The sequence below is a fragment of the Eretmochelys imbricata genome, chromosome 11 (genome assembly GCF_965152235.1).
Source record: "Eretmochelys imbricata isolate rEreImb1 chromosome 11, rEreImb1.hap1, whole genome shotgun sequence".
Classification (NCBI taxonomy): Eukaryota; Metazoa; Chordata; order Testudines; family Cheloniidae; genus Eretmochelys; species Eretmochelys imbricata.
Window position 1 is genome coordinate 21,224,080 of NC_135582.1, and position 16,859 is coordinate 21,240,938.

At 40.0% G+C, this 16,859-nt stretch overlaps 1 protein-coding gene across 1 annotated transcript in view; it reads right to left on the minus strand.

Annotated features, from left to right (window-relative positions):
* The window catches only part of LRP1B (LDL receptor related protein 1B), a 1,054,628-nt gene that overhangs the window by 39,170 nt on the left and 998,599 nt on the right, over positions 1-16,859 (minus strand). Inside the window, exon 84 of the mRNA XM_077830376.1 lies at positions 10,475-10,636. Coding sequence (XP_077686502.1) covers positions 10,475-10,636 — 162 coding nt within the window. The remainder of the gene's footprint in view (positions 1-10,474; positions 10,637-16,859) is intronic.

Sequence of the window (16,859 nt, forward strand, 5' to 3'; positions counted from 1 at the left end):
CAACAAAGTTCAAAATCTTTTGCCAATTAAGGAAGTCACACTTGGAATAAAGTGCTTGGTTGTTGGCAGTTCTGAGCTGAAGGATGAGTAAATTCCAAAGAGATCCAGATGCTTTGACTCCTTTTCCTTAGGTCTTGCTTTGGAATATTGCTGCTCATTTGTCAATTCTTGGGCCATATTAACCACAAATGATTAAGGTGTGAGATGAGTACAGAAGCTCTGCAGGGGGTATGTGGAGAATGTTAAATAATGTGTTGAACTGATGTTATTTTATGTATTGTGACAAAGTTCCTCCTCTGCCTTAATGGGTCCTGCAATTATTGGTGGATTTGCTTGCCTCAGAGATTCATGGCAGCCCTCAGTTTGGCCACTTTTGCTAGTGGCTCAAACCTGCCATTCACTCAGCTAACCTCATCACTGGAAAGTATGGGGAAAAGGAAGGAGAACAATCCCCACAGTCTCTGCTGGTCCACCTAGTGGGTCGAGAGACAGGCCAGGGACCTTCCCCTCTGGTGGGACCCACAGTCCATGTCAACTCCTCCTGTATCCAATAGGGAGTTAGGAGGATGGGGGGAACCCGGGCCCACCCTCTACTCTGGGTTCCAGCCCAGGGCCCTGTGGATCACATCTGTCTACAGTGTTTTGTGTAACACCTGTGTGACAGCTACAACTCCCGGGGCTACTTCCCCATGGCCTCCTTCCAACAGGACCTTATCCTCTCCACAGGACCTTCCTCCTGATGCCAGATAGCATTTGTATTCCTCAGTCCTCCAGCAGCACACCCTCTCACTCTCAGCTCCTTGTGCGCCCCTCACTGACTGAAGTGAGGTCCTTTTTAAACCGGGTGCCCTGATTAGCCTTCCTGTCTTAATTGGTTCCAGAAAGTTCCTGATTGTTCTGGAACCACCCCTGTTACCTTACCCAGGAAAAAGGGACCTGCTTAACCTGGGGCTAATATATCTGCCTTCTATCACTCTCCACATCAGGTTCCCTTTGTTTGACCCTTTGATAGCACTCCTGTCCCTGTTATTTCATTAGTTGTTCCCCGGAATCATTTGGTTTCCAGGTCCTGTGGATCCTCCCCTTAGGCTGCGGGGGTGGGGGAGTCCCTTTAGCAGTGGGTTGGCTCCCACAGCCACTTCCTGGTTCTCAATAGGATCACTCTCCTGTAGCCATCTGGCCCGACCCTGTCATAGTATATGGTTTTTGCAAATAAAACCTGCAGTTGGATAGGAGACAGTTTAATATATGAGGGCTCTGTAAAGGCCCACTTGGTTGCCGGGAGCCATCATGGAATGTTTGGTCAAATTCCAGCAGTTTGGTAAGGACCATTGGAGGTGGGTTGATGCTTCTCAAGACAACAGAAACTAATCCATCAGGTACTTTTATTTCAGGGAAAATGGCACTGAGACAAAGGAGGATGCAGGAACCAGAAGCTTCTGAGAAGAAAGTTTTAACTTGGTTCTGAAATAAAAATTTCCTGTACAAGAGAGGATAAACAGGGCACCTGTAGGTGAATAGTACCTGAGTTCATTCATGGGTTAACTTGTAATTAACAACATAAGAATTTGTTAACCAAGTCTGGAGTGGAGCTGTGGTGTCTGGGTTTTCCTGCAGTGGCCTTCAAAGAGCACCTACTATAATTACCAGTGAGTAACCCCACTCCTGGGGAGAGGGTCCTTGGAATAAGGGAGCAGAATGACAGGTGACAACAGATAAAATTTCCATATGCAAAGCTTTATGTTGGCAACTGTTACATGAGCCTGGGGCATACGAATGAGCCTGGGGCATATGGGGTTATGACAGAGTATCTGGTACCTTTTATCTGCTTTCTTAGAGACTGGTGGAAGGTCAGGGTGAAGGATACCGGGTAAGATCTATAGTCTCTGTGTCTATTTTGGTAGCCTCAAACTCTGGAATCCCTGTCAGAAGCAGAGGGGTCAGATGTCTGAGGTCTTCAGGAGTAGGAGAGCGACTCTCCCCTGAGGTAGAAGAGGATAAAGAACATTCCTCTTCATTTTGTGGAACAGACTTAGCAGGGGTCCCAGGATATTATCTAGGGAAGTCCCGTCTGTACCAAAGATGTACTGGTTCCAAGGTACTATTGATGGCTGGTGCCGATTGGTATATCTCCACAACAGGAAATAACAGCAGAGAGTTTGGGAGATAAGATACCATCAGATGCCTTGGTATCCTGAATCTCAGTGTCAAAAAGGTTAGTACTATCAACAGCAAGTTAGAAACTGTTAGCACCAGAGTAGACAGAGGTAATGACATACTTGTATGACACTCGGGGGTGCAATCCAGACAGTGAGGGGCTGTGTCACCACTTGCCCTGCAACTTGGGGTGCCTCACAATGCTTTGCTGCTGTAGCACCCAACCTAGGCTCCTCAATAACAGCATTTAAATCACATCCTGAGTGTCTCTGGCTTTCAGCAGCCTTGGTTACTACTTGCAGGGCTACCCCAATTATAGAATCATAGAATATCAGGGTTGGAATATCAGGGTTGGACCTCAGGAGATCATCTAGTCCAACCCCTTGCTCAAAGCAGGACCAATCCCCAACTAATAATTGATTATCTCGAGGATGGTGAAGTTTGCAGATGACACTAAGCTGGGAGGGGCAGTAGACGGTAGGGATAGGATACAGAGGGACCTAGACAAAATGGAGGATTGGGCCAAAAGAAATCTGATGAGGTTCAACAAGGACAAGTGCAGAGTCCTGCACTTAGGACGGAAGAATCCCAGGCACTGCTACAGACTAGGGACCGAGTGGCTAGGCAGCAGTCCTGCAGAAAAGGACCTTGGAGTTACAGTGAACGAGAAGCTGGATATGAGTCAACAGTGTGTCCTTGTTGCCAAGAAGGCTAATAGCATTTTGGGCTGTATAAGTAGGAGCATTGCCAGCAGATTGGGGGACAGGATCATTCCCCTCTATTTGGCATTGGTGAGGCCTCATCTGGAGTACTGTGTCCAGTTTTGGGCCCCACACTACAAGAAGGATGTGGAAAAATTGGAAAGAGTCCAGCGGAGGGCAACACAAATTATTAGGGGGCTGGAGCGCATGATTTATGGGGAGAAACTGAGGGAACTGGGATTATTTAGTCTGTGGAAGAGAAGATTGAGGGGAGATTTGATAGCTGCTTTCAACTACCTGAAAGGGGGTTCCAAAGAGGATGGATCTAGACTGTTCTCAGTGGTAGCAGATGACGGAACAATGAGTAATGGTCTCAAGTTGCAGTGGGGGAAGTCTAGGTTGAATATTAGGAAAAAACTTTTTCACTAGGAGGGTGGTGAAGCACTGGAATGGGTTAGTACTGTCATTGTAAAATATGGTTTTGTGTAGAAAAGTGTGACTGGTGTTGCACAAAAACTTTATATGCTAGATGTCTCTTTTGCATCTGGTGCCAATTAATTGATTTTTCTTGATTTTTTTTAAAAAAAAACCTAGGGAGGTGGTGGACTCTCCTTCCTTAAAGGTTGTTTTTTTTTTAACCCTAACACACTCACTGTTCCAAATTCTCCCCCCAACACGTACATTTTGCACTGTCCTGGACAGTCCAGGTATATTAGGTCCACCGCCCCTCTAAGAGGATCAACTTACCTAAAATGGAGTTTCCAAACAATTCACAACACTGAATTAATTGTGAATTAAAGAATAAAGCAAGTTTATTTAACTACAAAGAGACAGATTTTAAGTGAGTACAAATAATGAGGATTAAAGTCACAAATGTTTCAAGAAAAATAAAGATAAAACACTTTCTAAACTTAACAAACTAGACTTGGTTCAAAGTGAAGTCCATTACTACATGTTTCAGTAACAATGCTGACCAAACTCTCAGGCCAGGATCTGCTCCTAAAGTCCAACGGCTGTTTCCTTTGTCTTCTTAGGTGAAAAGAGAGAGATGGGTAGGGAGAGATAACAAATTGCTATTTGCCTCTTTTTCTTCCTAGGTACCTCAGGTGACAATCTATGTGTGTGCTCTTTAGAAAAGCGGTATGAACTCCTACCTCTATTAGCCAATGAGGAGAATTTGGAAGCAGGAACCTAGAGGAGTGCTTTGAAGTGGTAGGAGGCCTGGAACTGACCATAGAGCCAGTGCTCACCAGATTACTTCTGGAAGAGGATTGTTCAGATCTGCGTGGATCTTTTTTGCCTGGATCAGAAGCTGACCTCATGGATTTGTGCAGAGGAAAACATTTCAGTCAAGTCTCTCTCATTTTTTGTGTTTGTTTTAGAAAATGAATGACAAACTGAACATTTGTCTGTGATGTGTGCCTCAAAAAAGCAAACTAAACAACTTGTGCAATCATCATTGAGACATATAGCCACTTCACAGAACGGTCAATACTTAAACTCTAGCGATCTCTGTTCAGCCATGAGAACTAAAGAAACTTGGTACAAGATAACAAAAGTTAAAGTAGGAATTTTTTTTCTAAACACTAAACTAATCTAAGGGAATAATGTTTTAAGTTCACAAGTGCATAAAAGATAGAACTCACAGAACGATGCTTGGCCCCACTCTGCTTTTTATGTCTTTGAGAGGTGGGATGTGGAGACAGGACAATCAGGGCACAGGTGCATCCCGACCGATGGCCAAAAGATTCCATTCCATTCCATTTTTGATTGCATGGGGAACATTTGCATCAATAGTTGAATACATAATGGATAGTGAACCAAAAATTGTATGTTTAACTGTGACGGGGCAAGGCCGATGGCTATAGAATAGTAGTGGGAGATAGATATATTAGCTCCAGGCTAAACAAATCCCTGGTACCAGGATAAGTGAAATGGCAGCTGCTCCAGGTCAATTAAGACACCCGGGGCCAATTAAGAACTTTCCAGAAGGCAGGGAGAATGCTAGGTTGATTGGGACACCCAAAGCCAATCAAGGACTGGCTGAAACTAGTTAAAAGCCTCCCAGTTAGTCAGGTGGGTGTGCATGTCAGGAGCTGTGGGAGGAAGTTGCGCTGTTGGAGAGACTGAGCAGTACACACCATATCAGGCACAAGGAAGGAGGCCCTGAGGAAAGGGTGAATTGGAGCTTGAGGAAGTGAGGGCTGTTGTGGGGGAAGTAGCCCAGGGAATTGTACATGTCATGTTTCTAAAAGGTCAGCTATCATAGCTGATACTATTAGGGTCCCTGGGCTGGAGCCTGGAGTAGAGGGTGGGCCCGGGTTCCCCCACCCCCACTTTGCCCCCTGATTAATCACTGAGACTGGGAGACAACACAGACTGTGCAAGGAAGGATAACTTCTCCTCACCTCCCCCGCTGGCTTATGATGAAAATGGCTCAGTAGACTGTGACCCTTGTCTCTAGAGAGAGAAGGATTATGTGGAGGGTCACAGTGAGCCTCTGAGGCTCACAAAATCCACCAGGAAATGTGGGACCCATGGAGGCAAGGACAGAGCTTTGTCACATTAACAAAAATTGACAGAAAAACCAACAGAGCCCAAGGGCTTTCCTGAATTATTTTTAATAGCAGCCTTCTCTCCAGGAGCTAAATAACTTTAAAAAAATCATATTGTTCCTGCTATTTGAGAAAGGTAGATAGAATCTAAACATCCAATCACTGCAACAGAATGGGCTGAATACCTGTATACAAGGTATTTTAAAATTTTATCTCTGTTTGCTGTGTTGTAGTCCCAGGAGAAACAAGATGGGTGATAAATATATTTTATTGGCCCAACTCCTGTTGGTGAAAGAGACAAGCTTTCAAACTACCTGGAGCAAGAGCTCTGAGTCTTGAACTGCAACAATCTGGATTGCCCTAGATTTCTGTTTAAGGCAGCCAACTAACAAAATGTTCCTTTCCCCCCCCCCCGCCCTGCCTGATTACCATTATAAAAGCCTAAACCAGGCAAATTCAGCTTGATTTGTGAGTTAAAATGTAGAGAATTTATAAGTTCCTGCAATTATTCTGGAGATAGCAATGTAGCATATCCTATCCTATATTCAGAATTTTTTGTCTGGAAATTCAGTCAGTTTAGATTGTTGATTCTTCCTATTTGATGCCCATGCTAGTCTTCTTCTGAAACGCCTTAATTGCTTCCAATATACTATATCCGGAAAGGTATTAGCATCTAAGAAATAGACTCCCTATTTATAGAAATATTTTAGTGAGGACCTTGAAGCAAAAATACATTAAAACTCCAATGTTTATGTATAATAGTGAAAGCTACCAGAGTACGACTGGCCCCTGTTCCAGCATCTTCTGTGCTTTATTATTTATAAGATTGTGCACTGTGAGGAAGTAACCAAGTTTAGAGAGGTAGCAGTCCTGTTCCACAGGTCGAGTAGAGCTGCTCAGTGCAGGACCCAAAAGGGGGTTACCTCCATGTCACATTTGCTATTTCCCATGTCCTTGGGCTGGTGAGATGGCTTGGCCTCCATTGTAAATTACAGTAGCCACCAGGCTCTTCAAACTTAGGTTGCCTGCAACAGCCCCTATGGACCTTTGTGACAACTAGAGATCACTGAAGCAAAGCATGCTCCAGTAACACCTCTTTTCAACATATTTCCTACCCACACCAGAGTTTATGATGGGATGTAGGGGCTGTGGTGAGCCAGGGAATCCACAGCTGGACACTAAGGCGAGTTTAGGGCTGTTTTGCGGCATTGAAGTATAGTGACAAATCATCGTTACTGAGGCCAACATTCTGGTCCACCTGTATTAGAGAAAAGTATCACCCAATTTGTTGGATTCCAGATACTATATAGTCCCAAAACCAGAGTAAGCAAATATAATGATAATCTGGCAATACAACATGAAGAATAGGTTGGTCAAAAAAGAGACCTGTAATAATTTTAAAACCTTCTGTAAAAATAATCAAATTCTTATTTAGCTTTGCAAAAGGCACAGTGTGGAGGAATGCTGGATTATAGTTAGACAGTCAGTTGCATCTCCAACTAGCTAATCAGACTGAATGCATATGGTGCTCGTCACTGTGGTATCTGAGAGGCTTTCAAAACACAAAACCAAGTCCCATCCTAAGATACAGATTAGTAGTTCATTTAGTTAAGTATTGTGATTGTTAAAAATTCTGTCTTCTTTTGAAAGCTAAAGTAAAGAGATGTGTCCTGCACTTGGACATAAAAGCCACAAGATACAAGGCCAGCTCTTCCTATGCAGTGAGGCTGAAGCAAACAAAAACACAAATACCAGAGGATTATATTACCTAACACAAAAATTAGGTGTTTTTGACAGACTGAATTATAATAAACTCTGTTAATTGACTCAACTTTTCTGAAGGAAAGGATTGTCAGTTTCAGGAAAATGAAATTATTGCAAGAGTGCTATATTCATTCCTACATATTTGAAATGGGTTAGACCTTTTCTCCATTTGACTGTTTCAAGAGATGAACTTGAACAGCTTAATTATTCCACATGTGCCACTGAAGGAATTTTAAATAAGGAATTTTTTTCAAGGAGATGAACACAAATATGCAGACTATAGTGACTGTATAAACTTCAGGTTCTATGGAATGTAAGCATCAGGATAATGTCATGCTGTGTAAGCTGGTGAGTTCTATGTATATTTCATAAAATGCCATAACTTCTACATTCATGTACTTAAATGCATTTTACCAGCATCCAGGTAATCTCACATGAGAACACAGGTTCAGGATATCTGCCCTAACAAGAACCTATGGCAGTACATTGGGTTAGACATCCAGAAGAAAATAAGTATGAGAACAAATAAGGGAATATAATAATAATAAAAGCATGAAAGAAATTGGGAACGTAAACTTTATAGCCCTGTCATAAAACACCTGTGTAATATCTGCTGCTTGGAGGCCCTGGGTCCATACGGGCATATTTCTTTTTATGTTAATTTGTACCATCCACGTTACCATGAGAAGGCAAAAACTAATGTGCTTTACAGACAATTGATCTTTATTATAATGAAGTTGTAATAATCTGTTTCAGCATCCAGACAAGCAAATATCACATACAAGTGAAAAACAAACCTTGCATATATGTTTAAATTATTAACTATAAACCGAATACCAGTGCAATCTGTATCAAACAACTGTTGGCCATTACAAAGCACTCTACAAATATTGGAAGCTCCTTAAAAGAAAAAAAGAAAGAAAGAAGTCTTATACAAACAAAAGCCTTAATGCATTTAAACCTCTTTGAATTATGCTGTTATTCCAAACAGTGTCAGCAGACAATCCAAATCTGATAATAAATATGCTGTTTAAAAAGTACCCCTACATTTACATTTAAATTAATTCTCTTTTTAAAATGATATTTGCAGAAGCATTCAACTAGAAACAATTTGTTTGGTTTGGGGTAAACCTCAAGTAAATATTTTTTTCTTAATCTGTGTGTCTGTCTGTGCATGATTTATGTACTATATTGTTTTCAAATACCCAGTTGTATTTGCAGATAGTTATTTGTGAATCCATGCAGTCTGTTTAATAACAAGTAGGCTAGAATCACAATTACTTCTGTTTTTGCATTCAAAGGCTTGAATTTATTTCATAGTCTCCCAACTGGAAATACGTTCCATTTATTTCAATACAAATTCTATTTAAGATACCTACTAACCTTTTCCTTGCTTGACAGACCGTTCACCGGTAAACAAAACATTTTTAGTATCTGGTAAAGAGTTGTGAAACAGACTTTTACAATACCTAACTTCCTCTTGGTTTTGTTTAAATCCAGCATTTTTATCTACTTCATAGGACAGGCAAAAAAGGGCAAATGACTATCTCCATAAATATGTTATTACCATCTATACATAGCCTCATAACAGGTCTACATCTCTTATATAAAGTGCTGTATCAAAAATCTTATTTATTTAGGAGAAACTATGTTGATTTTAAGAGGTTGTGCCATCTCCAATTCCAGAATTCTGCAGCTGGCTGTGAAATAAGTTATTCTAATGCTCATAGCAAAAGTTATTAGCAATGTTTTGAAAATGCTATTATTGATGAAGCATTGGAATGAGAATCTATCAGGGCACACATTTCAAAAGAACAACACACAGATAAGCTATAAACAGGGGCATGACTATTGTCATGTTTCCACTAACAAAAATGATTTCTCCTAGAAAATCTAAAGGTGACATAAATATTTGGTAGCTTTACCTCGGTATTCTGTGAAAATTTAAAAATGCAGAATCAATCTTCCACTAGTGGCAAGAGCTACTTCAGTCAATACATTTATGTAAGATTCTCACACAGAAAATCTTTAAATCTATTCACGTCTCTTAAAAAAATAAAAGGGCAGATGTGGGCCAATCTTTCTTCCCAGACTTTACATAATAGTACAGCATTTCAGCAGAATATTTACTGTTCTAATAGATTAAGACAGAGAAACCCATTACATTTTCAAAAAGGAAGGAAACCATCTTCTGTAACCACATCTAACTTCTCGTGAAGCCCCGATAAATGTTACGGGAGCTCCCTTTTATGGGTGACAGGTAATGATGGTAGATAAAAATATTTCCTTTCAGAAAAGAAATAGTTCCACACATGCTAGTTTACAAACTATATCTTGAGGATTTCTAAAATACTCACTTCTCTTTGCAAATTTTCTGAGATAATTCAAGCCTAGCGATCTTTACAAATTGAAGGTGGGAGGAGGGATAGTGATATATCAACATGTGAGAAAGATAACTTTGACAATCATGGTTTAGGCAGGTAGAATAGACCAATGTGCATATCAGGGAGTGTAGACAGGAATAGATGACAGTAATCAAGACAGAAGATTACCAATAATTAGACAAAACGTTGGCCATGTGGACATAAAAAAATGGTGAGATGTTGTGAAGGAAGAAGTACCAGGGGTTCGGACCGAACCTGGATATAGAGGACTAAGGAAAAGGAGTCAAAGAAAACATCCTAGCAGTATAAGTGACAGGGAGGATGGTGGTATTATTGACATGGCAAAGCAGGTTGTTCTACTGTGCAGTGCCATTCACAAATGTATAAGAAATGCATATTGAGAAAATACTCCATGCCATAATAAATACATATTGGGAAAATAATAAATATTGTAATCTTAATTACAGGTTATATGCCTGTATCTAGGGTTTTTATATATTAATAATTTTTTCATTAGACCTATAACCACAATTCTTGGTTATACACAATACCCACAAGAGGGAAATATCAAAACCATTAATTTATGCTGTTTATTATACTTACTATAAAAAAATTGTGAATTTTAGACCTATGCCAATGTAAAAAGCCACAGACCTCAATCGTGACTTATAATGCCCCTTTCTATGCCAATGCTCCTGCCAGTTGTGCAGTTAGTTTCTCTAGTTAAGTGTTCAGTGGGGTGGGTTTAGTCTACCAAATTAATTTTACTTGTGATCAAACAAACTTTGGATTGAGGTTTACAGGGGATTGGAGGAACAGGAAAACCCACTCAGCCAACTACTCACTTTAAATTTCAATTTTATAAAACTTTCAATGTGCTGCAGAGTTCCCTGGCACATGGAGTATTACTTACAATATTGACATCTGTCTCCAGTGTACTCAGTCAGGCAGTGACAATAGGGTTGATTTCCAGCAGTGACACTGCAGGTTCCTCCATTTTGACAAAAATGATCACAAACTGTTTGATTGCAGTTTGGTCCTGTAAAACCCAGCGCACAGCTGCATGTAGGTCTCCCTATTCAAAATAAAGACAACTATTTTTATGGTAAAAATAAATATGCATTAAACTTAAAGTCAGTACTTTTAATATAAACATACTTTTCAGAGAATAGTAAAACTTTTGATTTTTAAGCCCAACAAGTATTTTTTGCTAGACACCACCAACACATTTCATTAATTTGTGCTGTTATAAAGAAATGCAATTTGGCTCCAGAATTCTAGTAGAAAAAAGCACAACAATAAATGAAGCAGATGCTCCAAAGATCACACCTAAGTGATTTCCCCATATTTTTGCAGATCCTCTTATCCAAAAATATTTGACCATCTACCATGTCATTGGAAAGTCACATTACATTTAAAGATAATTTTATGGTGATTTCTATGGTTTATATGGTAAATGTTTAATAAAGCTGTTAAGTTTATTGTAGTTAATGTAGACATGTTTTGACATCATTTGGTGATTAGTGATTGTGAATTGTAAAGTTGCTGAGGAGTAACTCTTATTACCAAAGCAATCGAGTTGCTTCTTGTCTTTGTTGTAAGGGATAGATTGAATATGGAATTTACTACCATGCTAATTAACTCTTCTACTACCAAGCAATTCAATGACAGGTATGAAAATAAAATTCCAAGTCCTTGCCTGGAACACAATATTTTTGTTAGCACATTTACAAGTCGGGGGTGTTGTAGCTGGAGTGTGCCAGATATTCTCAGCAGACTCTAGCAAAGCCTCATTCACAGGAAGGCCATACATGCAGAAGCTGAAGAATGTAGAATTCTGGATCTCCTCTAAAGGAATTTAAAAGCATATCTGCAATGTTTTTCATCAGCGCCTGAAACTGCCTAACATCATCTGCAATGGAAGGTGGTGGGTCCATTACAGCCTCATCTGGTGATGAGAAAGAAATGTTTGTTTTACCTTTTTGTCAGCCCTTGCCTCCTGCTCCTCAAAGGTCTCATCTAAAGGCTCAGGTAGAGGAGGAGGGAGTGATGGTTCAGAAGAATGGTTCTCCCTATGCTCTCTGGGAGATGGACTAAGGCCCTCAAGAATTGCTGGCAACAGAGGGCTCTGGGATCCCAATAAGGCCACTGGGGGGGCCCATAGGGCATAAAAGGAGCCATCTTTGGTCACACTGAATGGATGGAGATTGAGATTGTTTCACCCCACAAGGCTTTCTCTCAGCATAAGTAGGAGAGTAGTATCTCATAGAGTAGACAGGAGATCCCTGAACCAATATATGACAGTTGGAAGAATCATCCTCAACATATTCTAAGGGAGGTGATAATTGTTTGCCCTCAGTGATCAGTGTTGGTGAAGCAGGAGGTCTCAATGAGAAATGTAGAGGTGGTGACCCAGAAGGTCTTGGGGCAGATAAATGCACAGTACTGAGAAGTAACAGAGACTGTGGTTCACCTGAAACAAAAAGATCCCTTAAATATCTAAACTCCTATGGTACTGAGGGTACATGAGCATGAGTTGAGCAAGATCCTGTGGAGACCAATGTTGATACCAAGATAGGGACTGTCTAAAATGTATTGGTGCATCAGACACTGAATGGCTTGAACATGGTGCATCCAGACTCGGACACAGATGGTACTGATACAGGGGTCTGGGACACTGGTATAGATATTGAAGGTACAACATAGTCTGATGGTGTGGACTTCTTTGAAGTGGGATGTCTACTAGAATGGACATGGACACCTGTCGCTAAAGAAGACTTTGGTACCAAATCCAGTTTGGTAGCAGAGTGGCTTTTAGAGGAAGCCTTAGATAACCTGAAGGTACTGGAACCAACTGGACCTTCAATAGTACTCTCCTTGTGATCTGAGTCTCTGAAACATTCTTTTTGATTGGTGACTCAGATGACTTAGGAGAGTTAACATTCCTGCTCTTCTTGTCAGCACCCAGAGTCTCACTGTGAGAGGTTCTTGGTACTGTGGCTGGAGATGCAGGTACTGTATCCCTCAAGGGTTTTGGTGACCAAGGCCCAGAGGTAGTCATGATACGTGGCTTTTGGTGACCATGATCTAGAAGCAGACAGGGCACTAAGTGAGCTTGGGCACTGGTGTGCAAGAGAGTTCTTGGAGCCTGGATTGGAGGCCAGTTTTAGGGCTCGCTTCATCATTAACCATTTAAATTTTATTTCTCTACTTTTATGAGATCTGTTTTTGAAGGAGGAGCAGATCGTACACTTGGCCAACATGTGGGTATTTCCCTCATAATGGAGGCACTGAAAGTAGCTGTCACTGACCACGATAGCTTCCTGATAGGAAAGACATCATTTAAAGCCTGGGGATCCCAGTACACCCCAAAAGCATTAATGTCCAGAATAACCCCCCAAGGGAGGAAATGAAAAAGAGGGAGAAACAAAACAAAAGACCCCAAAACTAAATACAATGAATTAAACTAAGCTAAGAAACACAGAAGCTAATGATAATTAACTATGTCTAAGCAAAGCCGGCATGCTTGACACTCCATCTCAGGCCAAAAACTGTTGAGAAGGAACTGAGGGCAGTTCACCCATGTAGCTCTGTGTATCCTCAGTTCGGGGCACAAGGATGTGTATAGAGCACATGCATGGTCAAAACAGGTACTGCTACTAAAAATCTCTAATCAAGGGTGCATGCACACCTGATGGGACCCTACTCAAAGAACTGTCTGGATCCAACTGGAGTTCACCATCTGCTCCTTCTCCTTTTAAAAATATATACTACTCCAAAGTCTCTAAACTTCAGTCCACATCAATTGCCTTGACTTGTCAATTCTGCCCCACCCTTTCACACCTTCTAATTTCCCCTCCTCATTGCTTTCCTTTCTCTTATGAATCACTCCTTCTCCCCTGGCCTTTCCCACTACATCAGTTTCATGCTGTCCCTGTTCCATTGAAACTGTTCTCACAATAGCCAGTAAATCACCTCTTTTAAGAGTTTCAAGATATGTCTGCAACTGGGAGGCGCGATTCCCAGCCTGGAATAGACAGACTCATGCTAGCTCACCTTGAGCAAGCATGCTAAAAAAAAGCAGTGTGGACACTGCTGCAGACTCAGGCTAGCTGGCCAACCTGGACCCAGGGGTTCAGATGGGTTTGGACTTGGATGCCCAGCCCTATCTGCCACTAGCCCCTTAACATCCACACTTCTGATTTTCACACGCTAACGTGAGTTGGGCTAGCATGAGGCTGTCTACCTGCACTCGTCCTCATCTCCATATTAATTATCCTTGATCTTTCTGCTACACCATCAACTGCTCACTACTTCTTTATCTGTCTTTCTTCCTTGGGCTTTGTGACTGTGTCCTTACCTGGTTCTCTTCTATCTTGCCGTTTACTCCTTCAGCATAACCTTCAGTAGATCTTCTTTCCTTCTCTTTCCCGCTCTCTTTTTGTGTTCCTCAGTGAACTGGTCTAGGTCCCCAGTTTTCATATTAGCCCTGGGTGATCTCATCCACCGTTCTCATGCCACTTATTACCACTATATTATTCACAACTCTCATATCCACTTCTCTATATGACCTTTCATAGTTTTTCCAATATCTTTTGATAAGTGTCCTACAACTTAATTAAATTAAATACAATATTAACTGAATCTCTGATTTTTCTTCCTATCTATGCACATTTTTATATCATAACTGTGATTATAGTCTCAATGCCTCACAGAAAGTTCTTTGATGAAAGAAAAGTGGTCAAATTCTCCTCTCTGGCAGTTAGGACTAAGCCTTATTTATATTTTCCTTCTCCCCTCTCCTCTCCTCTTACCTCTTCTCCTCCTCTGCATTCTTCCCTTCACTTCTTTCCTATTCCTTTTTCAAAATTCTCTTTTGCTGTTTTAGTGAATGCTAAGTTGAAATGTTTGTACATTGTTCCCATGAGATTAGTGCTCAATCAGCCAATCTCTTCCTATAACTTGTTCTGTAGGAATGAAACCATCAACTTAAAATAGCTCCAACTTGGATGAATATGCAGTAACCTACTTATTCATCAAAATATGTCTCTTGTTCTCTAAGCACCAAATCAACGATATTGAATTCAGATGCTGACATGCAATCTTTTTTTTTTTTTAGCAAATGACTCAGAGTTGTACTCTTGTATATTTTGTATTTGGATTCTTGCCACTGGGTTAATGGTTTCAGACAGTTTTGAGTTAAATCATTGTTGTCTGGTACATAAGAGTATTAAAAAATAATAATGACAAAATAAGATCTAAAAGTTTGAAGCCTATGTTTTCTAGTCAAGCTCTTTCTTCTTTTTAAAAAGTGATGAGGAAAGCGTATTTTGCCTGTTCGTGGGAGAATTTTATTCTCTTCTGTGCAACAGTAGGCTTACAAATAGGCCAGTTTTTGACGGTTATATGAAGATTTATTTTACTTTATTCTAAAACCTATTTTTGTCATTTAATTTGATGTGTCAGCTAGAAATGCGAGCAGTTCATTTTCCATTAATATGCAGACAATTATCATCCAAAATAATATTTTTAAAAATAATGCTTAGCTCTTATAAAACATCTTCTATCTTCAAATTTTAAAATACTTCTCAGATTGTTTTATTAAAACTCATAAAATGACCGATAATAGTTACCACACCATACTACTATACACCAAGGAGGTAGTGTGGTCTAGCAGACAGAACAGTGTCCTGGCATGCAGGAAATCTGGGTTCTACTCTCAGCTCAGCCACTAGCCTATGATGTGAGTTGGGGTAAGTCACATCATTTTTCTGTGCCCTATTTGTAAAATAGGGATGATGATAATAGTGGTATCCTTTAAAAGACGCTTTGAGATCTACTGATGAAAAATGCTATATAAGAATGATATATTATTAACAGAGATATCAGATAATAGCATGGAGAACATTTTTATAAGTTTGCCTTATGCACACCCAACCATATCAAGGTGGAAATCATAATCATACAACAGTCTTGTGTCAACTTGTGTTCTAAAGGTAAAATAAAATACATTGACACTATATCCTTTTTGCTCTTTCTTTCATCTTTACCCTCCCGAGTTTTTCTGTTCCTCAATTAGCATACTTTACAGCACTTGCTGCATGGCAACATTGTCTTCCTCTTCCCCTATCCTTCATATGTTGGCCGCACCTCCCCAAATGAATTATCCCCTTGCGGAAGTTCCTGTAATTAAATGTCTACATTGTGTTCTCCAAACTTAAGTGCCTGTAAAAGCAACAAGAAGGCAGCAACTTTTGACACACCACATTTTCAGCACATGCTCCAGTTGGACAAGCTCTAACTAGGGAATGCCATCTCTTTAAGTAGGTGAAAGTTAGTGAAAGCTGACTCCTGCTGCATCTATTTCTGTCTCCACCCTGGCCACTTTTAGAGTGTGATGCAAGATTTCTACTAACTGCAATCTTTCTAATTTTATTGGTGTTTAGTCTGTTCTCTGGTATTCGCTATCTCTGCTTCTTTCAAGGTAGATGGTTCAATTGATTTGGGGGTTCATAAAGTACATATTCCCTATTTTGAAGTGAATTTTGTTTGACCCTGATCTAAATAATATAAATTCTGCCCAGATTCTCTGCCTATTAAATGCTTGTAAATATAAACAAATAAAAATAACTTAAAATAAAGAACCAACAATGTATTTATATATTCTTAAAAACTGAAAATTTATATTTTGCTTCATATAGTTGGAAGTTGCTAGTCCTTGAGGTCAGACTACCTTGTAAAAAATGGAAAAATAAATATGAATGACTATTGAGTCTTACAGTATCTTTAACACATGAAAACTGATGGAATGGGGAACAAGCAGAGACAATATATTCCAGTTATTATGCATTTTGCAAATGTTTTGTACAGCATTTTAGTAAGCTAATTAGAGTGTATCTTGTTTTGATTTTATAAAAAAACTTTTGAGGGTAGGTAAAGCAGATGTGATGCCAGAGGCACATATAGTTATCTTGTGGCAGCAGGATACGAACAAACCACTTGAGAATGGGAAGTGTGTGGGACTCAGATAAAATGTTTCTCAGAAAGAATAGTCAGCCATGTAAGTGGATGGGGGAGATCAACATCTATATTTTGGGTTGTGATCAGATTACATAGAAGATTTTAGATCCTCGTGTAAAGGTTTAGACTGCTATACTGTAACAAATAAACTGTCCTGTTCATCTACAAAAATAAATGTGTCAGTACTTTCCCCCTTTAGTGTCTATGAGATTGTCTTTTCTCAATCTAGCCACATCTTAAATTCAAAATATGGATTATATATGAGAAGAGTTAAGAAT